Genomic DNA, 25,112 nt, shown 5'->3' on the forward strand with positions numbered 1-25,112 from the left:
ACCGCAGCTTTATGGCTCTTTCGTCCGGGAGAAAGGCCTTGCCCACCCGCACACCAAGAAGTCCAGGACCTGAGACTGATGCAGGTGACTCTTGGCCTGGTTGACCACCCATCCAAGGCGATGCACAATCACAACTACTGCCTGCTTGAAGAGTGCTTCCGACTTTGCCCAAATGAGCCAGTCGTCCAAGTAAGGGTGGACTTGTGAAGGGCCACTGCTACCACCATCATCACCTTGGTGAAAGTACGAAGAGCCATCGCAAGTCCGAAAGGAAGAGCGCAGAACTGGAAATGCGGGCCAAGGGTCATGAAGCGAAGAAATTTGATGATCGACAGATTCCTATGTACAGATATGCTGTCAGATTGAGAGAAGCCAAGAACTCCCCCTCGCGCATTGCTGCGATAACAGAGCACAAGGTCTCCATACGGAAGTACAGGACCTTGAGGGTCCTGTTCACCTTCTTTAGATCCAGAATGGGACGGAAGGACCCTTCCTTCTTCGGTACCACAAAGTAAATGGAATCACATCCCGTCCCCCGTTCCCTGGGGGAATGGGAACAACAGCCCCCAGGGACGCCAGCCGATGGATGGTCTGACTGAATATTCGTCGTTTCGCCAGGGAGCCACACGGAGAGAGAGATCAGAAAGAGGTCTCTAAGAGGATGAGCAAGTTCTAAAGCATAGCCGTGAGCAATGATAGAGTACCCACTGATCAGATGTTATCTTGGCCCATTCCTTGAGGAAAAGGGAGTCTCGTCCCCGATGACTGGTACGAGGAATGGGCAGCTGCAACTTATTGTGAAAATTTGGCTACGAGGGTTCCTTGGCCAGCTCGACGACCACGAAAGGACTACGACCAGGACCGAGACCTCCCCGAGGTTTGTTGCTGGCCTGTGCCCACTGCTCTATTTTGGCGAAAACGCCGCTGGCCCCTAAAGCAAGAGCAGGTTGGGGGGAACCCCCTAGACCCCTTCGGCTTATCTTCTGGCAACTTGTGCACTATATTTTCAGTCAGAAATTTGGTTAGTTGCTCCAAGTCCTCAAAGAGGAACTTTCCCTTGAAAGGGAGTTCACTAAACTGCGCCTTTGAGGAAACATCCACCAATTGTGCAACCATAAGAGCCTCCTGGCTGATATAGCTGACACCATAGTTCTACAAGGTCCGAAGAAGATCATATAAGGCATCTGCCCCATAGGCTGCCACCTCTAGGCTCTCCGCCTGAGCCAACTCCTGAGGAGGAAAGTCCCTGACACTCAAGAGCTGCTGAACCCATTTCAGGCCCACCCTAAGTGAAAGGCTGCTGCAAACAGCCGCTCGGATCCCCAGAGCAGAGACTTCAAAGATGCATTTAAGTTGGACCTCAAGCTTCCTGTCCTGGAGATCCTTGAGGGCAGTCGCCCCAGCCACCAGAATTGTGGTCCTCTTGGGGACCGAAGTATCCATCATGGGACCTCCAGGGTCTCCTCCAGAGTAACGGGTACAGCTTGTCCATAGCTCTACCCACTCGCAGACCCGCTTCCGGAGTCATGAGTTGCTGGAACAACTCAGGAAACAAAACGGTCTTAGCCGGGCCCCATAATCCCACCAGGATCGGGTCCACCTTATCCAGGCTGGGGTCCTCTGGAGGTGCCACAATTCCCAGCTCTGCCAGGACAAGCAGACTGAGAGGATCAAGTTCCTCCCTCTGAAAAAGGCAAACAACCCTAGGATCGTTGCCGTCCAGGGGCACAGTTCTTCTCTGTCTCATCTCCCAGGTCCACCCCCGCCGGAGGTGCAGGAACTGATAAAGGGTCCTTGCCCAAGGCCTGCCCTAGCCCAGGCTCCGCCGCAGCAAGACCATCGGAGGGGTCATGAATTCTCTGAATTCAAACTGCCCCTTGTGGCTCCAGCCGCCTGGGCCATTTGCTGGGTGGCCCCTCTGGATGCTGAGGCCCCCTGGGCTGCTGGTCTGGGCCTGGCGCATCAGGAGAATAAAGTCCGCTGAGAAACCAAGCGGGCCCCGGAAATCCCCCACTGGAGGAACAGGGGGAGGTAGTGGGAGATTGAAAGGGGTGTCCTTTGGATCTTCCAGATGATCTTGCCAGCGATAGCACGGGGGGGGGGGGGGGGGGGGGGGGGGGAACTCCCCTCCCTTGCCAGAGGTCTCTAAACCAGTCAGCATAGGATCCAAAGTGACCGCTGTTCCCACGCTCAGCGGGAATGGGATGGTCTTGCTCTCCCTCCCGACAGCCCTACTTGCGTCATGGGGCCTGGCCTTTGGACCTGCCGCCGCACTGGAGGAGCCCTCCCCACCAGGAAGGCAGCACGCACAGAGACCTGAATAGGAGAGAGTCACCGAGTCTGCTCCCTGCAGGCCTCACAAGCAGCACCATGTGGCATACCAAGCGTCGTAAGAGCCTGCGCGGACGCTGCCATCAATCCCCCAGCACACCACGGAGCGGGACCCGGGAAATAAAATGCCAAGCACGGCACTTCAGTGCGACCTGACCCTCGAAGGTCAGTCGCACCGGCAATATCTGCTACTCCAAGCACTGACAGTCGAAGCTCACAATTTTTTTCTTCTCCAGCAAGGAGAGCTTAGAGGCTCCTGGTCCCCATGGGTGGGGGGAGGGAACCAGACCACCGGCTATCACCCTGGCGGTCAAATGAAGGACACCACCGGGTCACCAACCCGAGTTATTTGAAGCCTGCTACCATGGAGGATGGTCCTCCTAGGACCTGCCAACTCCCTGGGAGGACTGCTGAATTTCTTGTCCTACCTTGACAGCCTAAGGGAAGGATAGAGGATATTTATTTATTTTAAGAACCCCCACAGGCTCAGAACCGCAGGTTTTGTACCACCTCCATCTGCTGGAAACAGAGAAATACTGAGGAGCTGCAGGTAGCACACCGGCTTAAGAGGGGGTACTCTCAAAGTTTTTCTCTGTCTCCATCTGCAGGAAGATAGGCAAAACCCAGCAGTTTGGACTGATCCAGGTATGTACAGGGAACTAGGGGTGCCATGTAAAAGGGGGGGGGCCCCCTATCTTCTGCCCCAATCACCGCTCAGCCTGATTGGTGGCATCTCCTCAAATATGGTCTCTTAAAGACTGAGAGTCATGTGGAGTACTGTAAAATAGAATCATTGGCAGCCCTACCATGCGCCTTTAAGAGGCGGGTGTGATAGGACAGTGTCACACAGGTAGAACAGCGAGGGTTGCCCAGACACAGCAGATCCATCAATCAGTTATGTGTGCACAAGAGGTAAATCCAGTCCTCAACCATCTCTTCAAACATAGCTGCTAATTGAAAACAACAAATCAGAACTACAGTACTTTAGATGTATTATGCTGTTTTATTTGTAGATATCACATTAATATAATCTCTAGGTAAGGTGGATTTATCTGTTCCATAGCTGTAATAAAGTGGAGAAGCCTGATGGTTAGGGGGATCAGGCTAGGAACCAGGGAAGTCAGCGTTCAAATCCCATGCCTCCCACTGCCATTCCTTGTAACATTAGGCAAGTCCTTTATCCCTCCATTGCCTCAGGTACAAACTTAGGGCCTGATTCATCAAAATATTTTGCCATAGACACAGAAGAGAAAAGCCTTAGTGAATCAGGGAGTTAGTTTGTAAACTCTCTGGGAAGACCAGTCATCTATCCAGTTACACAAAGTGTGGCCGCTTTTGCTGCCAGCCCAGGTGAAAAGTAATAAGATAAAGGGGAAAGGAGGAGACTTTCCTCACTGGAGAAAAAAAAAAAAAGGTATTAATTGGTTTGAATATTTTTTTTAAATGACAGATTCCAGTTTGTAATAATTGGCAATCACTCTTCTCAACCATCTGCTGTGCCCAAAGATCCTCATGGCTCTATAATCTACCCTTCTTTATTTGCATCTGCTCCCGCTTGGTAAACTGCTTCACCAATTGGGAGTTCACTATTTGTTCTATGCAGATCTTCTGCTATATTTTCCATCCAAGTACCTACAGTATTGTGGTGCTGAGACAGCTGGGTGAATATATTTCACTTGTTCATCATAGTTAGAGAATAAATTACAGCTTAATGTTTCAAAACATGAAGCCCTACTGACTGGTCATAAGATAAGATATGACCCATTTGTCTATGGGACAAGATATTTTGATCCTAGTTAAAGATAAATTAAGGGATTGTTGAGTAATTTTGGATAATCAGTTAACACGGATTCCTCAATTAAACAGATTTGTAAAACATGTTTTATGTACTTGTGACTGATCAATCAGGTTAGGTCCTTTCTGACCAGGGATCAGACTGTTGCAAGCTGCTGCATAACCCACTGGGTCCTGAATCCTAGCACCCAGACAAATGGATTCAGGACCCAGTGGGTTATGCACCTCTACCAGCAGATGGAGACGGAGCAAACTGACATGACAATATATATACTCCTACAGTGATATCAGCCTGCCAATATTCTGTCTCCAGCAGATGGTGGATGTGCATTTCCCTACTGGAGATTACTTCAAACTTGGGGAAAATTAATAGGAGCTTTGAGTTGCCCCGCTCTCCTGCGGTGATACCTAATGGTCCCTGCCCCCCGTTGAGAATTTGAGGTGATTTCTGTGGTCCCTCAGATGAGTGCCTTGGTCCGGTAGCTGGGTCTTCAGCTGATTTAAGCAGCTGAAAAGGCACCAGGTGCAGGAAGGTGAGCACAACAGTTACAGTATATGCCCTCTCCCCACTCGCAGCCGGAGATAGTATCTGTACTCAGCCAGGAAAGGCTGAGCTCAGGTTAAAATTTAGAAAAAAAAAAAATAGAGAGTCTTGGCACACCGTTCCGGCATTTGTTCCTGCTCCCATGGGGAGCAAGGGACTTGAGCAGCCTGGTGGGTTGAGCAGCCTAGGCCTCAGAGTTGGGCTTCTTTCTGTGCACCGCGTGGTAAGCTGTGGCGGTGTCTTCGTGTGCTTTTTTTCTGCGCATTCAGCTGCCCTCTGCATGACCGCCTGTGCGTGCAAGCGCATCCAAATTGTGTGCCCAGTTTGTGGGCATGCTGCCGGTGCATCCAGGATTGGCGTGGTGACAGTGCACCTAGTTTTGTAGTATACAACTTGGGACGCCTAAATTTTGTGCGCAAATTCAGCTGGACGTACATTTTTAGTCACATGTTAAGCATGCTCACGGACTAATGGCACCTGTGGTTAAGAAACCTGTGTCTTTCCCTCTGAGCTGCCTGTCATATTCGGGCATCTCAGCCTGGAGTGCACTCTAATTTGTGCCGGCGCAGCTTAGAGGCTCAGGGTGAATTATCTTCCTCTGATTTTACCAAGCCTGATGATGGCCTGGTTAAAAAGACATGTCAGGAGGGATGCCGGACCTTGAAACTCCCTGGACTTCTCTCTCAGAGGACGGCAGCTTAGTGGGTGCCACACAAGTGCCTTCTGTTTTTGGCATGGACCCTGTCTTTTCTTGGGTAGAATCTTTTCAAGGATTGCAATCCTTTCTTCAGGTGCAGTCCTCAGTCCCGTCCAATCCTGTCAAGTCTCCCTCATGGCACTGATGAGGCTTATCCTGACTCTCTGGAGGATGAGGAAATTCTTCCAGGACTGGAACCGTATAGGACTGTTACGGTTCCTTTATAGAGATTAACTGCCAGCCCTGATTTCCCAGATGTTGAAGATGCAGGGAGTACCTGGGGCAGATTCCATGTCTGAGCCAAAGAAAAATCCCATTTTGGTTTGTGTGTGTAAAGCCTTTCGGTTTTTTTCCCTGTTATGGAGGCCATTCAAGAACTGATTGCTCTTACATGGGACACCCTGGAGGCAAATTTCAAAAGGGGGACGGGGGTGTCTGACCTTGAAAGGCTTGTACCCCATGGATTCAGTGGTGCGAGAGTCTGTGTTTTCTAAAAGTGGATGCGCTGGTCTGTGCCGTCTGTAAATGGACTATCCTCATGGAGAGAGGAGCGGCTTTGAAGGATGTGCATGATAGGAGGATTGAGGCCATTCTTAAGCAAGCATTTGAAGCAGTGACAATGACCCCGCAGATAACCTCTTGTTGTTATCTGGTGGCTCACTCGTTTGCTTCTCTCTCAAGAGGTTGACGACTCTGGAGTGGCTTCCAGGGCAATTATGGAACCCACCGCTGCATTTTTTGCAGATGTGGGCTGCGATTTGGTCCTTACCTTGGCCAGAGGAATGACTTTGGTAATAGCGGCCAGGGGTCAGTTATGGCTGATAAATTGGTCAGCCGGTGCGACCTCCAAAGCTAGTCTTATGAAATTGCCTTTCAAAAGTCTCACTCGTGTTTGGTAGAGATTTGGAGAAATTGGCCAGTAAGTGGGGGAAAGCCTCGGTTCCCAGAGGATAAAAAGCAGTCGCTGTGTCCTTTTGGTATGAAGGGTCAACTCAGGGGTTCCAAGCGGTTTCGTATTCACAGAGGCGCGACCTTTCAGAGGACTCTGCCTTTCATCCCAAGCGGAGGTACGGGCTCAGAAAGTGGAACCTCCCGAGCATCCCAACGAAGGATTGCCAACCCAACCCCAAGAACAGGAGATAAGAGAGAGGCATCTCCCTATCAGAGGTGGGTCAAGATCACATTGGATCAGTAGGTCCTTGAGGGTATACGAGAAGGATATGCGCTGGAGTTTTGCAGTGGTTCCTCAGGACATGTTCATGGTGTCTCCCTGCCCTCCCTGCAAAATAAGCAGGCACTGGAGTGTACACTCTCTGAGGAGGGCTACAGTTCCACTACCCACATCTCAAGAATACAGGTTGATATTACATTTATTTTGTTGTGCCCAAGAAGGTGGACTCCTTTCATCCCATCCTGGATCTCGAAGGGGTCAACCATCCTTTGCAGGCGACTCATTTTCACATGGAAACATTGTGTTCAGTGATAATGACCTCCTTGGATCTGTCCGAGGCGTACCCCCATAGTCCCCATCCAATTGGAACACCACTGTTTTGTTTTGCAGTGTTGGAGGTGCCATTAGTTTTGGACACTGCCTTTCATTTTGGCCACTGCTCCCAGAACTTTTTCCAAGGTTATGGTGGTGGCCGCAGAGTTAAGGATGGATCCTGGTACACCATTATTTGGACGACTGGCTGATTTGGGTCAAGTCTCTGGAAGAGCACCGCAAGCTGATCTCCCTGCTGTAGGAGCCCAGTTGAATGGTGAACCTAGCCAAGCATAGTCTTCAGCCAACTTAGTAATTGGAATATCTGGGTGTTCGTTTGACAAGCAGCAAGGCAAAGATTTCCTGCCAGAAGCTCGCATTCAGAAGTTGACAGGTGCATCTCTTGATGAACAATATAAGCCTGACAGTGTGGTGCTATCTGCAGGTACTCTGTTTGATGGCGGCCACCCTGGAAGTGGTGCCTTCAGCGAAAGCATATGTGTGTGTCCTCTTCAGCACTCCCTATCTCGTTGGAACCTACAGTTTCAGGGCTATTCAATTCAGCTCCACCTGCCGATGGAAGTCTGCTCTCACCTCTAGTGGTAGTTGCAAGCAGATCTGAGAAAGGGAGTTTTCCTGACATTGCCGGACTTGTTGGTACTCATGACAGATGTGAGGCTCCAGGGTTGGGAAGCTGTCAGGAACTAATGGCTTAAGGGCGCTGGAATGCAGAACAGTCTCTCTGGTACATCAATCGGCTGGAAGCCCAGGCGGTCTGGTTGGCATGCTTGCACTTCAGCAGCAGAGTCATGCTGTCCACGTAATGTTGGACAAGGCAACAATGATGGCTTATATCAATCAACAGGGAAGAACCAAGAGCCAGCAAGCATCGCAGGAGATAGATCAACTTATGGAATGGGCATAAGTGCATCTTCAGGAGATCTTGGCCTCACACATTGCAAGAAAAGACAAAGTAAGAGCAGACTCATCAGGGAGAGTCTGGGACCCAGGAGAATGGATATTGTCAGATAAGGAATTCAGCTAATAGAGGGTCACTGGGGCCTTCTGTTTCTGCTGGCAACTTCTCATAATGCGAAGATTCCTCGATTCTTCAGTCACATGAAAGATCCAAAGTCCTTGGGTATCAATGCTCTCGTGCAGGTCTGACCGGAGAACAAGCTGCCGCATACCTTCCCCCCCGTGGCCCATGTTGGGCAGAATAGTTTGGAGGATCGAAGGTCACAGGGGGATGGTGCTTTTGGTGGCACTGGATTGGCCAGGAGACCAAAGTATGCAGATCTGCAAAGGCTCCTGGTAGGGTTCTCTTCTGCTTTCCGTTCCACAGGAAATCTGTTGCAGCAGGGACCTGTTCTTCACGAAGATCTGACAATTTTGTCTTACAGTATGGCCCTTGAGAGGGCTCGCTTGCTGAAGCGTGGATATTCTACTGCCGTGATTACTACCTTGTTACAAGCAGGAAAGTTCTACACACGATGTCCTTTTGTGGATTGCAAGTTGGTTAAAAGTCAGTAAACAGAGAAGGATTAAATGGTCAGTTTTCCCAGTGGAAAAAGGTAAACAGTGGAGTGCCTCAAGGATCTGTATTTGGACCGGTGCTTTTTAATATATTTATAAATGATCTGGAAAGAGGTATGATGAGTGAGGATCAAATTTGCAGATGACACAAAATTATGCAGAGTAGTTAAATCTCAAGCAGACCGAGGAATTGCAGGAGGACCTTGTGAGGCTGGACGACTGGGCTTCCAAATGGCAGAAAAAGTTTAATGTTGACAAGTGCAAAGTGATGCATATAGGGAAAAATAATCCTTGCTGTAGTTACACAATGTTAGGTTCTATCTTAGGAGTTACCATCCAAGATGGATCTAGGCGTTAGTGGACAATACATTTGAAATAGTTGGCCCAGTGTGCTGTGGTGATCACAAAAGCAAGCAGAATGTTAGGAATTATTAGGAAAGGAATGGAAAATAAAACAGAGGATGTCAATGTTTGATTATTGCTCCATGGTGAGACCTCACCTTTAATACTGTGGCAATTCTGGTCACCGCATCTCAAAAAGGATATAGCTGCACTGGAGAAAGTGCAGAGAAGGGCCACCAAAATATGGGGCATGGAACGGCTGCCCTATGAGGAAAGGCTAAAGAAGTTAGGGCTGTTCAGTTTGGGGAAGAGATGACTGAGGGGGAATATGATAGAAGTCTACAAAATCATGAAAGGACTTAACCAATTTACATTACCTTGTTCATTTACTCTCTCAGATAACAGAAGGACCAGGGGGAGTCCATGAAGTTATCAAGTAGCTCATTTAAAAAAAAAAAAAAAAAAAATCAAAGAAAATTCTTTCACTCAGCACATAGTTAAACTCTGGAATTCATTGTCAGGGGATGTGGTTTCAGCAGTTAATGTTACTGGGTTTAAAAAAAGGTTTGGATAAGTTCCTAGGTTAAATCCATAAACTATTACGGTAATTAATAAGCAATAGTAGCTTGTGATCTAATGTTTAGGTATATGTGACTTAGATTGGCCATTGCTAGAATCAGGATACTGGGCTTGATGGACCCTTGGTCTGACCCAGTATGGCATTTTTTATGTTCTTAGCCTATGTGCAGGTTTGGCAAGTGTTTTGAGGCTTGGTGGGAAGATCAAGGAGTGCTTCCTTGTTCAGTTAAGATCCCACTCATTTTGGAAATTTTGCAGGATGGATTGAATAAAGAGTTGGCCCTTAATACCTTGAAGGTACAGGTAGTGGCTCTTGCCTGTTTCAGGGGCGAGGTGAATGGTTAATCTATTGGCTCATCCAGATGTGGCCCGTTTGGGGGGGGTGAAACATCTTCGTCCTCCCTTGCGGTTACCGGACTCCTTGTGGAGTCTTGATCTGGTGTGGGATTTCTTGGCGGGCCCTATGTTTTGACCGTTGCATAGCCTTTCATTGCGGTTACTGAACTTGAAAACCGTTTTGGTGGCATAATGTTCTGCATGCCAAATTTCTGAGCCGCAGGCCTCATCTTGCCAGCAGCCGTTCCTTCGGGTGACTCCAGGGGAGATACAGCTGCGTACTGTTCCTTCTTTTTCGCCTAAAGTGGTTTCAGATTTTTACTTTAATCAGTCATTTCCTTGCCATCTCTGCATAGGGAAAGAGATGTGGAAAAATATCGCCTGTTGTGTCCTTTGGATGTCAAAATACACGTCATGAGATACCTGGAGGTTTCTAAACCTTTCCGAAAGGTGGATCGCCTGTTTGTCCACACGGCGGTATAGGTAGGGAGAGCCAGCTTCGTGGGTTACCATAGCTTGCTGGATTAAGGAGGTAGTCACGGTTGCATATGTTGATGCTGGAAAGCCATTACCTAATCAGGTTAGAGCTCATTCCACTAGGGCTCAGGCAGTGTCATGGGCGGAAGTGAAACTTGTCTCCCGTTGACATTAGCCGAGCTATGACATGGTCCTCGTTATACACTTTTTCCAGGTATCATCATCTGGATGTCAAGCCTGGGAGGATGCAGCCTTTACACGTGCAGTTTTGACTAGACCACGGGCAGCCTCCCACCCTATTCGGGAGTAGCTTGGATACATCCCACTGGTCCTGAATCCATCTGAGTGCTAGGAAATGAGAAATTACTTCTTACCTGATAATTTCCTTCTCCTTAATTCAGACAGATGGATTCAGCTTCCTACCCTTGGCTGCTGAATGATTGTTATGGTCCTCCTGTGTGGCTATGTGTTCCAGGGATTACTGGTAAGTGTTCATCCAGTCCCTAGATTAGTGTTCATACATTCTTTACTTGAGTTCAGTGTTTCGTGATGGTTGAGTACTGAAATGGTTATCAAGTTTTTGGCTAGCTTCTCCACAGTTGGCTTTTGAAGAGAATACCGGCAGGTTGATGCACCGCAGAAGTATATATACTGCAACATCAGTTTGCTCAGTCTCCATCTGCTGATAGAGGTGCATAACCCACTAGTTTTGAATCTGTCGAATTAAGGAAAAAGGAAATCACTTAAGTAGTAATTTTTTATTACAAGCATATTAGCTGGGTCTGGTTTCCAATTTCAGAAGGACTTAATGAAAATTAGAGCTTACAGTTTCATACTTTTAAAAATTTGTATGATATTCATATAATTTGCTATTTCTTGTACTGTGTTTTGTTGCTGATTTATATTAATTTTTGTTGTACCCCACTTAAATGTATAACCTATTTAATTAACCTAACAAATAAAAGTGAAAAAATAAAAATAAACTAGAAGTTCCAGACAGAATGAATGGACCCTTCATTCCAGAATATTTTTCCAGTGCTCAAGTTCTTAGAAAATGTTTCCACCCCTGCACGAGATACTAAAAAAAAAAAGCTCCACTTTTTTGTGTATTTATAAAGTTGAGGCAAAAAAAAAAAAAAGTATGCTAAACTATGAGGGGTGAGGAGCTTTTCCCCAGTAGGGCAGGCAGGAGCAGAAATTAACACAATAATTGACACTGCCCACTTCAAGAGTTCACTGCTAAGCAGGACATCCTGTTGCATGTATCCATTAGAGCTACGGTTGTTCTCACAGGACAAGCAGGATGGTTGTCCTCACAAATGGGTGACATCGAGGATGGTGCCCAACACGGAAAACTTCTGTCAAAGTTTAAACAGAACTTTGACTGGCCCCTACTGGGCATGCCCAGCAAGGCACTGACCCTGCAGCCAGCAGGGTCTCCCTTCAGTCTTCTTTTTTTCCGCGCAGCAGTTGCCACGCGGTGAAAGGAGCTCTCTACCACGTTCCTGACAGGAATTTGGAAATTAATTTCCTAAGAAAATTTGCCCCTCAGGGGTCTCCCTTCGACAAATTTTTTAGTCATCTTACGGAACCCGGTAAGTTTTTTGCCTTCTTCCATCGACTGCCGTCGAATTTGGCCCTCGAGGCCTGTGGGCACTTACCGATCCCCAGCCTAAATTTTGGCTTCCAGCCATGGCAACGGGGTTCCGTCGTTGTCCGGATTGTACCCGGACTATGTCCATCACAGACCCCCACAGGGTTTGTGTAATGTGTTTGGGTAGTGGGCATGATGTCCTGACTTGCACCAAATGTGCCTTAATGACACCCAAGGGTCGCAAAGCCAGGATGGAGAAGATGGGGCTCCTCTTCCATGCACCAACGCCATCGATAGCATCGACGTCATCGGAACCGGCACCGAAGTTGTACCATCATCGTCAACCCTCCGGTGACCGTCCGCCATCGATCGCTTCTCGGCCGTCGACTCCCGTCCCTTCCCGGATGGGCGAGGGATCGGAAAGAAAAGCACCGCCATCGACGGCATAAGTCTCGGCCTGTCGAGGATCCACAGCCATCGACCTCTGCTCAAGCCGAGCCACCGACAAAGAAGCCGCGAACAGACCGGACTGACACAGAGGGATGGCTGGAAAGGCAAGGCAAGAGTGGATAGATTGAGGTAAGGCTGGTCTAGGCAAGGATGGGCTTGATGAGTAGGAACAAGCAACACACACTACAACAGCAGTAGGTGGACCTTTTGCTAAGGCATAGTTCATTGCATGACTGGGGTTTAAATACCCAGCTGCGAGATGTCGTCATTGGCCACTGGCTGGAGAGTTTCCTGTTGCAAGGCCTTGAAGAATAGGCAAGTGCCTATAGAAGACAGAGGAGCATGGCGGCGTTTCAAGGGCTGTGAGGAGGCAGGAGGTGGTGTCGCGTTCCGGGGATGAGCGCAGCCGGTGACAGAAGGGGTCCGCAGCCAGTCAGACTTGTCGTTCGCCGGCATCGAGGAAACCCTCCCCTCTCGGGGTGTGGGGGCCGTGATCCCACTGGTTACGGTGGTCCCTCCGGCCCTGCCTCAGCCTCCCTCTCCCGTCGAGCCGGGTATGGTTACCCCTGGTCTCCGGGCAGAACTGGACCGGCTGGTCCAGGAGGCCATCGAGAAAGCGATGAAGAAATTACAACCTCCATTGGCACCGTCTCCGGCACCGGTTCCAGTGCCGCCCCCGGCACCGACGCCGGCTTCGCCACCGAGGAGGGAACCGACCACAGAGCCGTTGATACAAGCGCTAGCACCGCTACTGAGCCGCATGGAGGCACTCATGACGGCCCTTCCATCGGTGATTCCAGTGCCATCGACAACACCACCGTCTCCGACTGGTTTCTCATCGGCAGGAGAAACACCGTTTCGAATTCCCCCTTCCGGGGTAGTTCCATCGGTACCTTCTGGTATATCTCCACCGATTTATCCTTCGGCTCCATCGATTCCGTGCCAGGCACCGATTCCATCGGCAGCACCGAAGCCATCGATGCCATTTCTGGTTCCACCTACCGCACCGATTCCACCTCTGTTTCCATCGATGCCTTCAGAGCCTCAGCCAGGTCCATCAGGGCTACAAGCCACACATGATCCCTACGATACCTGGGGTGATGATGATGATGATACCTCTTCTGACACAGATCTGCCTTCGCCACCATCTCCTACAGAGAGTAGAAAAAGATCTCCTCCTGAGGATCTATCTTTCATTAATTTTGTGAAAGAGATGTCAGAAGTTGTACCTTTTCAACTACATCTGAGCTGATGACAGACACCAGATGATGGAACTACTTCAATTTCTGGATGCTCCAAAAATCATCGCTTCCATCCCTATACACCAGGTGTTTTTGGATCTGCTCAAGAAAAACTGGGAATCTCCTTCATCGGTGTCACCAGTTAACAAGAAAGCTGACTCCACATACCTTGTCCAGTCAGCACCAGGTTTCCAAAAACCTCAACTGGATCATCGCTCTGTTGTGGTTGAGTCCGCGCAGAAGAAGGCCAGCGTCTTAAGCCGCATTCTTCTACCCCCACCTACCAGGGACAACAAGTTCCTGGATAGTGTAGGACGAAAGTGTATCATGGAGCTATGTTGATTTCACGCATAGCTTCATATCAACTTTACATGACTCAATACAACAGAGCCATTTTTAAGCAGATGCAAGACTATGCTGACACGTTGCCGGACCAATACCAACCACAGCTTCAAGCCCTTCTTCACAGGGATTTGAGGCAGGGAAGCACGAGATTAGGACTGCCTATGACATATTCGATGCTTCCACAAAGGTTTCAGCCACAGCCATCTCAGCCAGACGTTGGGCTTGGTTAAAGTCATCCACCTTCGCCCAGAGTCCAAGATCGTCTTCTGATTTGCCTGCTTAGGCGACAATTTGTTTGGAGAGCAAATTCAACAGATTGTGGCGGAGTTTAAAAGACCACCATGAGACGTTGAAACAACTCTCATCTGTCCCACCTGAGGTGACCTCCAAGCAACCGCAAAAGAAGGACTCTAAGAAGTCATTCTTTCGACCACGTCGCTACTACCCTCCGTCAACTAGGGCTCGTCCTGCACGGTCCTCTAACAGGCCTCAGCCTCGTCAGCCGAGAAAGCAAAGACCTACTGTAGCCCCACCTCCTGGGCCTACGGCGGGCCTTTGACTTCCCTGTATTGAGCACATGCCATCTCCCTCTTCCACACATCCCTGTGGGGGGTCGACTGTTCCACTTCTTCCACCGTTGGAAACAGATCACCTCAGATCAGTGGGTGCTAGCAATTATCGCACAGGGTTACCACCTCAATTTCATAACACTTCCGCCAGACTCCCCGCCCCTTCAGGCATGGAGTCTAACCAACCATTTTACTCCATTACATCAAGAAGTATCCCTTCTTCTACAATCAAATGCTATAGAACCCGTCCCTCCTTGTCAACAAGGGAAAGGATTCTATTCCAGATACTTCCTAATACCAAAGAAATCAGGGGGCCTACGTCCAATTCTGGACCTTCGGGCCCTCAACAAGTATCTGCAAAAAGAAAAATTCAAGATGGTAACCCTGGGCGCCTTGCTCCCTCTGTTGCAAAAGGGGGATTGGCTGTGCTCTCTCGACCTCAAGGACGCTTATACCCACATTGCGATCACACAATCCCATCGCAAATATCTGCGGTTTCTTGTAGGCCACAACCATTATCAATACCGTGTCCTACCTTTCGGTCTCGCTTCTGCCCCACGAGTCTTTACCAAATGTCTCGTAGTGGTAGCAGCATTCCTAAGGAAGGAAGGTGTCCACGTCTACCCCTACCTGGACGATTGGCTAATCAGGGCCTCCTCCCAACACATAGCTCAATCCTCCCTAAAATTGACAATTCAAACACTCCTTTCCTTAGGGTTTCTTGTCAATTACGAGAAATCTTGCTTAGTCCCGTCTCAAACCTTATCCTTCATTGGAGCAGACTTGGACACCTTGCAGGCAAAGGCTTACCTTCCTCTTCAGAGGGTCCACACCCTAATATCCCTGGCTCGCCAGCTCCAGTCTCAAAACACTGCCACAGCTCGCCAGTTCCTCATTCTCCTAGGACACATGGCATCCTCGGTTCAAGTCACTCCCATGACCCGACTAGCCATGAGAGTAACACAATGGACTCTACGACACCAATGGATTCAAGCTTTTCAGCCTCTGTCCTCCATAGTCACAGTCACACAAGCCCTGCGCCTATCCTTAACCTGGTGGACAACTCAGGTCAACCTCCTTCAGGGCTTACCTTTTCTTCCACCGGAATCCGCAAGTAATCCTAACCACCGACGCTTCTCACATCGGTTGGGGAGCCCATGTGGGACGAATTACAAACCCAAGGGTTATGGTCCAAAGAGGAAGCCGAACACCAGATACATTTTCTGGAACTTCGCGCAATCCGCTATGCACTCCGAACTTTCAAAGATCATCTATTCCATCAGATAATCTTAATCCAGACGGACAACCAAGTGGCCATGTGGTACATAAACAAGCAGGGAGGCACAGGCTCCTTCCTTCTATGTCAGGAAGCTGCGCAGATCTGGGCGGAAGCCCTCTCCCACTCTATGTACCTCAGGGCCACTTACCTGCCGGGAGTAGACAATGTATTGGCAGACCAGCTGAGCCGTGTCTTCAAGCCACACGAGTGGTCACTCGATCCTCTGGTAGTGACCTCTCTGTTTCACAAGTGGGGTTTTCCCCGCATAGACCTCTTTGCGTCCCCTCAGAAACCACCAAAGTGGACGATTACTGCTCTCTCATTCGGAGCCAACACTTTCAAGCCGAGGGATGCCTTCTCCCTCAAGTGGACGACAGGTCTGCTTTATGCATTCCCTCCACTTCCTCTTCTGTCAAGGACTCTCGTGAAGCTACGCCAGGACGGAGGAACCATGATCCTGATAGCACCCCACTGGCCACGCCAAGGTGTGTTTCCCATACTCCAGGATCTCTCCATCCGCAGGCACATTCCTCTGGGAACGGATCCGCATCTGCTCACTCAAAACGACGGATGCCTCCTCCATCCCCAACCTCCAAGCCTTGTCCCTGACGGCATGGATGTTGAAAGGTTAGTCCTTTCAGCCTTTTAACCTTTCGGATTCGGTTTCTCGTGTCCCGATAGCTTCACGAGAGCCCTCTACCAGAAGATCCTATTCATATAAATGGAAAAGGTACACATCATGGTGCACTTCTCAGTCCCTTGATCCCCTTTCCTGTCCAATCTCTAAGTTCTTGGACTATTTATGGCACCTATCAGAATCCGGTCTAAAGACCTCTTCCATTAGGATGCATGTCAGTGCGGTAGCCGCCTTCCATAAAGGTGTACAGGGTGTCCCTATTTCAGTACAACCCCTGGTAACACATTTTCTTAAAGGCTTGCTCCATCTGAAGCCACCCTTACGTCCTCCGGCCCCATCTTGGGACCTTAACCTGGTTCTTGGTCGTCTAATGAAACCTCCTTTCGAACCTTTGCACTCCTGTGAATTAAAGTATCTCACATGGAAAGTGTTATTCCTTTTGGCTATCACTTCAGCTCGCAGGGTTAGTGAATTGCAGGCCTTAGTCACCTATCCGCCTTACACTAAGCTCCTGCAGGACCGGGCGGTGCTCCGCACTCACCCTAAATTTTTACCTAAGGTAGTTTGAGTTTCATATTAATCAATCCATCATACTACCTATCTTTTTTCCCAGGCCCCACTCCAACTCCGGGGAACAGACTCTGCATACCCTAGACTGCAAACGAGCTCTAGCTTTTTATCTAGACCGTACAGTTGCTCACAGGAAGAGCACTCAATTATTCGTCTCTTTCCATCCTAACAAGTTAGGACATCCTGTGGGTAAGCAGGCTCTTTCCTCCTGGTTGGCGGACTGCATTTCTTTTTGCTATCAGCAAGCTGGCATTCCTCTTCAAGACCGTGTGAAGGCACACTGTGAGGGCCATGGCGACGTCAGTGGCACACCTTCGATCGGTGCCGCTTCCTGACATCTGCAAAGCTGCAACCTGGAGTTCTCTCCATACTTTTGCAGCCCACTATTGTTATGGACAAGCTGGAAGACGGACTCCATCTTCGGCCAATCTGTCTTGCGTAACCTTTTTCCAACATGATGTTACCAACACCCTTCCACTGCCCGGTAGGGTGCGGATTCCCTTTCCCAAATTCCACCCCATTGTTGTGCCTGTTGCACGCCGTTGGGTGCATTTGGTGCACGTCAGGACATCCGCAGCTCGGTAAACTCACCCTTTGTGAGGACAACCATCCTGCTTGTCCTGTGAGAAAGCAAAGGTTGCTTACCTGATGATAACAGGTGTTCTCAGGACAGCAGGATGTTAGTCCTCACGAAACCCGCCCGCCACCCCGCGGTGTTTGGTTCGTTTTACTTTTTACTTTTTTAGGCACTGCCTGTAGCTTTGAAAATCAGACTGAAGGGAGACCCCTGCTGGCTGCAGGGTCAGTGCCTTGCTGGGCATGCCCAGTAGGGGCCAGTCAAAGTTCTGTTTAAACTTTGACAGAAGTTTTCCGTGGTGGGCTCCATCCTCGATGTCACCCATTTGTGAGGACTAACATCCTGCTGTCCTGTGAGAACACCTGTTACATCAGGTAAGCAACATTTGCTATCACTGATGTGACTGTGTTCCATAAACAGCTAAAGGCCCTTTTATTTTGAGAAACATTCACAATTTTATTTTTAAGTGCTCTATGTAATACAGTTGGATAAGAAAATTGTTTGATCATGTTTTTAATTGCATTTTATTTTATTGTATTATGCTATGTATGTTTTTACTGTAATCCACCCAGCACAGGTATTTCTATTATGAGCAGAATACAAATATATTAACTAAATAAAATATTAATTTGTAATTGTTATACTTGGAAGAGAAAGGAAACACACAAACCTGTGTGAGAGCGGAAGTGTTTATTGAGCTCTCCTGAAGAAATAAATCTTTTCCCACAAATACCACATGTATATGGTTTCTCGCCTAAAGAAACAAAAATGATTTAGTCAGGCAGAATAATTGGTGTGAGTCATTAATTCATTTTTCCCAGTCTAGAAATGGAGCTCAGTTTAATAGAAATCCCGAGGCTGAGAAAGGTACATGCAAAAGATAAATGCTGCAGTACTTTGACAGTAAAAGTCAATAGTCTGTAAAGGAAAATTATTTCTTACAGGAACGAAAATTAGGTAATACCACAGATCAGATCAGTGGGTTTATGTATCCCTACCAGCAGATGGAGGCAGAGAACAAAATCCTTTGAGGCACTGCTACATAAACAGGAATGCAACCTGCAGTCCCTCAGTACTGACCTGTACCTAAGCCAAGATTAGATAACATTTGCCTTTAACCAGGGCGACCCAGAAACACCCTGGGGTTGGATTCACCTAAAACTGGAGCCCAACAAAACTCCATACCAAAACCATCTGTCAACCGCCAACATGTGGTTTTAGACGGCACCTTACACTATGAGGCTGTAAAATATTGTTAACTAGGACATGCTGGATCTTTTTTTTTTTACACTTCTTGTTGTATTGTTTTGCACATGTATTTGTGTATTTAATGCAAAAATTTAAAGAGATTAAAAAAGTTTAATTTGTAAAAAAAAAAAAAAAACAAACAAAAACCCACCCACCCCAAAAAACCCCACCTTAAATATACAGCGGAAAATACCAGAAAATGCAGTCTTTCTGCCCTCGGAACTCCGAACAGAACCCTGCCTGCGGACGTTCAAAAAAAAAAAAAAACTGAAGACCTGGCTCTTCTCAAGAGCATTTACTTAAAGTCCCATACCTGTCCTTACTTTTTAGAACTTAGGTTCAATCGTGTCTAACCGATCGAAGTTCCCCGTAACCTCTATAATGTACTCCCTGTGCTGATTATCATGTTTTTCCCTTTTTCGATATTCCCTATATTCCACTCGTTATGCTTGTTCAACTACAGTTCTACTCTAGTACAATTTTGTTAATTATGTTCTTATTGTTGGCTGTACAAGGTTTAGTTAAATTATGTTCTTATTGTTTGATGTAATTTCCAACTATTGGTTCACTGTAAACCGAACCGATATGTACTTGTACATGATCTTCGGTATAGAAAAGTATTTAAATAAATAAAATAATAAATAATAACACCAGGGCAGGTCTCTGGAATGATGTGTGGAATTACAGAAACAAAAATAGCAGATAAGAACCAATTTTCCTTTCCTGAACATACCCAGATCAGTGGGATGTACCAAAGCCACCCTACACCAGGCGGGAACCCGAAAGACCCGCTCTCAACACATCCAATCAGTAATGTCTGGTGAAAGTATGAAGCGAGGACCAAACCATGGCCCTACAAATTTTTTGGGAAAACACACCTGCACTCTAGTCAAATGCACCTTAAGACCCGTCAGAATGGTACAGCCTTTACAGATACAGGCTAAACAAATAGCCTCTTTCAACCAATGAGCCAAAGTAGCTTTGGAAGCTCTCTCTCCTTTCTTTGCTCCACCGAACAGCACAAAGAGATGGTCAGATTGCCGAAAGGAATTGATGACCTTCAAATAACGCAACACAGCGTGACATACATCTCTACCCTGTGAAGAACCTAGACCATTCCCAGCAAAAAAAGAAAGCACCATAACGCAAGGACACCCTATCATTAGAAATATGCAAAAATGGATCACGACAAGATAGAGCCGGAAGTTCCGCAATTCTTTAAGCTGAACAAATCACAACCAGAAACACTGTCTTCAACGTAAGGTCCTTCACAGAGGCTCGTCCTAAAGGCTCAAAAGAAGCCTCACAGAGAACCCATAAGACCAAGTTGAGATTCCAATCCAGACACCTTCTGAATTGGTAGTCACACATGATTAACACCCTTAAGGAATCGGATGACATTGGGATGGGAGGCCAAAGACCTTCCCCACACACTGCCCCTGAGACAACTCAAGGCAGAAATCTGAACTCGGAGCAAACTATAGGCCAACTCCTTGGACAAGCCCTGCTGGAGGAAAGACAAAATATGCAGAACTGTCACTGACAGAGGATCCAGCCATTGCTGAAGATACCAGGTCTAAAAAAATCTTCCACTCCCTGATGTATGCCATGGAAGTAGAAGAGCATCTAGCCTGGAGCAGGGTAGAAATTACCAGTTCTGAATATCCCTTCATGTGTAAGTGCTGCCTCTCAAAAGCCAAGCCACAAGACAAAAGTGATCCTCTCAATCCAAAAATATGGGTCCCTGCCACAGCAATCCTGGCAGATGAGCCAGCCGAAGAGGTATGTCCACCACAAGATACACCAAATTCGTGAACCAAGGACACCACGGCCCCTCGGCACCACTACTCCTGGATGTGCTTCTATGCACCGTAACACTCGACCTACGAGATGCTACAGAGGAAACATACAAAAGGATCCCCATTGGCCACGAACACACTAGAGCATCTAGGTCTACCGAACAGACTTCTCTTCTAAGATTGAAGAACCTCACCGTCTTTTCATTGGCCCGTATCACCATGAGATCCAGTTGAGGAACCACCCCAGTTGGCATAAGTGTGATTCCAGGCTTCCGGGGACAGCTCCCACTCCCTGGGATCTAGCTGCTACTGGCTTAGGAAATCTGCCTGCACATTGTCTACTTCCGCTACGTGGGAGGCCACAATCCCCTCGAAGTGACGCTCCACCCACACAAACAATAGCTGAGTTTCCCGAGCCACTGCGTGACTCTTCACTCCTCCTTGATGGCTGATGTATGCCACCGTTGTCACATTGTTTAAGAACATGCGAACCATCCGGCCCTGAACCAAAGGCAAGAACACTTCCAGGGCCCTGCTCACTGCTCGCGTCTCCAGATGATTGATGGACCGGGCTGCCTCCACCAGTGACCAAATGTTCCTGGGCCAACCACAACCCAGGCACACTGCTTCCCAGCCCTCGAGGCTGGCATCCATGATCATCACCATCCAATTTGGAACTTCCAGGTCCACTGCCCTTTCCAAGTTGTCCCTCGACAGTCACCACAAAAGGTTGGACCTGGATTCTTTCTGAAGAGGTAACGGAAGATAATACTGTTCTGACATCGGATTCCAACTGGACAACAGCACCTTCTGCAACGGACGAATGTGAGCAAAGGCCCATGGAACCAGATCCAAAGTCGAGGCCATGGAGCCCACCACTTGTAAGTAATCCAGACCTTTAGCACTGGAAGACCCAACAGTCGGGTCACCTGCAACTTCGACAACCTGTCCGCTGTCAGGTACACCTTGCCCTTCTGGGTATCGAACCGGCCTCCTAGTTATTCCAATGATTGAGACGAAACCAGGTGACTCTTTGCCACACTGATCACTCAACCCAGAGAGTTAGGGTGTTTATCACTCGCTGCACTCCTCCTCAGTCTTCACCTGGATCAGCCAATTGTCCAGATATGGATGGACCAGAACAACTTCTCGTCGCAAGGCTGCTCCTACCACCACCACCACCACCACCACACCTTTGTGAAGGTCCAGGGGGACTGTAGCCAATCCAAAGGGAAGAGCCTGAAACTGGAAGTGCTGCCAGAACACCTTGAACCGCAGAAATTTTTGATTGTGTCTTCGAATGGGAATTTGCAGATAAGCTTCGGTGAGATCCAAAGACGCTAGAAATTCTCCTTTGTGAACCGCCGCAATCACCATATGCGTCTCCATTCGGAAATGTGGCACCAGCAAGCTTATGTTTACCTTCTGAAAATCTAAGATAGGATGAAAGGTGCCCTTCTTTTGGAACCACAAAATAGATAGAGTACCTTCCCCACCCCTGCTCGCTCTGCTGGCAACCTGACGCCTCCTTGGAACCCGAGGTAGTAGTCCCTCTCCCGGACCAAAACCGAGATTGGGGTGGAAAGACCTTATTGCTCTTATCCTCCAGCAGCCTGTTCCCCTTGGGATTCCCCCAGGGACATCAGCTGATCCATATCCTCCCCAAAAAGCAGCTTCCCCTTAAAAGGAAGATTGCACAACTGAGACTTGGACCACATGGCAGCCGACCAATTGCAAAGCCACAGAAGCCTCCTCACCACCACCACCGAGAGCATGCTCCTGGCTGAAATACGCACCAAGTCACACAATGCATCCACCACATAAGCTACCCCAGCTTCCAGGCAAGCTGCCTGCACAGGGGTGAGCACACAAGGGAATGCCTGTTACTTAGGCTTCTGGATCCAGCACAACAATCCCGCTGCATCATGCTAGCATACACGGCGGCTCTCAGGCTCAAGGTTGACATCTCAAACATGCGCTTCAATTGAATCTTCAACTTGTGGTCCTGTATGTCCTTCAGAGCAGTGGACCCTGCCACTGAAATCATGGTCTTCTTAGTCACTGCAGAACCCACCGCATCCATCTTAGCAGTCTTCAGGCAATTCAAATGCTCCTCCAACAAGGGATAAAGCTTCGTCTAGCTAAATCAGCTTCTGAATTTTCTTTGATATAGAAAAGGTACTTGGCAGACCCTGCAGCCCATCCAGAACCGGATTCACGCCCTCATTGTCTGAATCCTTTTGAGTCAACTTCACCCCCAATTCATCCAACACCTGAGGAATAAGGGGGTCAAAGCTCCTCCTTCTTAAACAGTCGGAACACCCGTGGGTCATCACCCTCAGTGCCGGGTCCTTCATCGAGCTCTGTATCACCCTTGCACTCATCTGGTTCTGAGAACGCACCCCCATCCGGATCCGCTCCCCGTGGAGACGCTACCTCGTCCTGGATCTCATCCGAATCATCCAGGTCCCTGAGGTCACCTTCTGCTCCAGCACCAACCAACCCCAGCCACTTAAACCTGCGACCAGATCCGCCCGCTGATGTTCTAGGGTCTCTTGGACAGCCTTTGTTGTCTATCCCTGGATCTCTTTTCTCCTGCAACTTTCCTAGCCAGGAAAGCCTCATGCATCAGCGGACGAATTCTGAGGAAAACCTCAATGGACCTTCAGACCCCTGTTCAAGGAGACTAGACTCCAAATCCACCCCTCCTCCTGACTATCCTCTGGATCCTACACCACAGGAGAAAAAGAGGAGGAGGGGAGTCACCGGACTCCCAGCCCACCGGAGTCTCCTGGCTGCAATCCAGAGGGGAAAAAAAAAAAAAAAAGCACAGGAGACCCCCCTCTTGGCTCCTGCCGACCTTCCTGACCTTTGAACCCTTCACAGAGGATCCCTCCCCTCCTGAGGAACAACCCATACAGAGGGAGCAGGAATTCAAATGGCTAGCACCGAGCCTGCAGGCCTTACAAGATTCAATGCAAGGTTTCTCTCCCATGCAGCCCGCAAATGCCACGTCTCGATTGCACCGCAGCGATGAAAGACGCACCACGTGACCGCCCACAGAGCTGCGCAAAACAGTGCACCCACGCCAACACCAGCAAAGTGTGGGAAAGGATGGCAGCGCCCCAAGCCAACCTTCTCTGCCAGTGCGCGGGAAGACAACTGCGGCCCAAATGCAGTGCAGAAAGCAAACTCTCCCTACCAGGGAAATTCAATGCCACACACATGGCGCTCATCGCTCTCACCCTCCTGCTGACTCAGCAGCTCCCGCTGACTGACTGCCCCAGCACTGCTCCACAGGCCCCATCTCCTGCCGCTTCCTAAGAGGGTCTATGCTGCTTTTTTTTTTTTTTTTAACTTTAAACAATAAAAGGATACTGAAGGGCAGAAGGGGACTTCGGGAACCTAGAGTGAGCCTGTCCCTGCTTATCAAGGTCCCTGGAAGAAGTGAGCCAGAACAGTGAGGGGTATCCTACCCCCTTGGGTCACCTGGCTCAACTTGAGGGATGGCTCCCACGGAACCTAACGCCTCAAGAAGCAATTCCAACTTCGAAATCTCCAAATTCCAGCTTTCAGTCAGGACTGCAGGTTTGCACCTCTAACTTCTGCTAGAGACAGAAATACTGAGGGACTGCAGGTGGCACTCGTTTATGTAGCAGTGCCTCAAAGGTTTTTGTTCTCTGCCTCCATCTGCTGGTAGGGATACATAAACCCACAGGTCTGGACTGATCTTTTTCAGTGTGAACCTTGAAAATCACAGGAATTAAAAGTGGAATTAGCTGTTTTAAGAATTGTAATGTTCATTATCAACCACAAAGCTGTACCTTTTCTCTCTTACTATTTAATGACAGATGGAATTTTGTTGATGACAAAAATAAAGCAGTACTTAACCACTAACAACCAAAACAAAGGTTTCTAAGGATATTTTTAGCATGAATGAGAACTTTTTATGTAGTGCAATGCTCCATGTATTTTAATGTTTTACTTGTTCAAAAGTAAAACTTTTTGCACATCTTTCTCCTGGTTATTTATTTCTTGAAGTCTACATAGCGTTACAACATAGTAAGAGATATTTCTTCATCACCAACTTCTACTGGCCAAATAGAAATGCTGTTTTAAAATATTCCTCATTCAGAGTCTACTTTTATGAAATGTAAACATTTCTTGCCTTCTTCCTAGTATGTTTCCATACAATACTAACATATGTTGGGACCCATGGCCTCTTCTTCCAACACACTTTGCAAACATTCGCATGCAGAGCATGGGGCTCCAGGCCATGAGAAGCAGCACACACTGTACTGGTTTTTCATCCGAGTCCAAGCATCTGAAAACCCAGGCCTGGCTCACTTGTATCTTATGAACAGGAGCCAGGTGGCAGCACTAGTGCACAAACAGTGGTTAAGTCAGGTGACATGCCCATGGAAAGCAAAAAGAAAGAGGACTGCTGTCAAGACCACAGGGAAAAGAAATGGACATGTAATACACAAATAATGAATTATTAGTTCAAACTAGGAATCAAAATTGTAAATGGTACTGCTCTACAATGAATCTGGAATTATTATATAAACCATACATTAGAAATTACTTCCCCCCACCCCACTCACTTTGAAAAACTGCATTTTATTTTTTAACCAAGGAAGACAAATTCTATCTTCAGCAGTGATTTCTTCAGGCACATAAGGGA

General features: G+C 48.2%; 1 protein-coding gene across 2 annotated transcripts in view; it reads right to left on the reverse strand.

Moving 5' to 3' along the window:
- The window catches only part of MYNN (myoneurin), a 35,970-nt gene that overhangs the window by 4,332 nt on the left and 6,526 nt on the right, over positions 1-25,112 (reverse strand). Inside the window, exons 5-6 of one of the 2 annotated variants that reach the window (XR_003858610.1) lie at positions 18,052-18,135; positions 3,138-3,278 (exon numbers count right to left, since the gene is read on the reverse strand). Coding sequence is in view for 1 of the 2 variants with exons in the window: in XM_029615707.1 (XP_029471567.1) it covers positions 18,052-18,135 (84 nt within the window). In the remaining variant the exon portion in view is untranslated. The remainder of the gene's footprint in view (positions 1-3,137; positions 3,279-18,051; positions 18,136-25,112) is intronic. The other variant, XM_029615707.1, reaches the window with a different exon arrangement.

The sequence above is a fragment of the Rhinatrema bivittatum genome, chromosome 9, assembly GCF_901001135.1.
Source record: "Rhinatrema bivittatum chromosome 9, aRhiBiv1.1, whole genome shotgun sequence".
Taxonomy (NCBI): Eukaryota; Metazoa; Chordata; class Amphibia; order Gymnophiona; family Rhinatrematidae; genus Rhinatrema; species Rhinatrema bivittatum.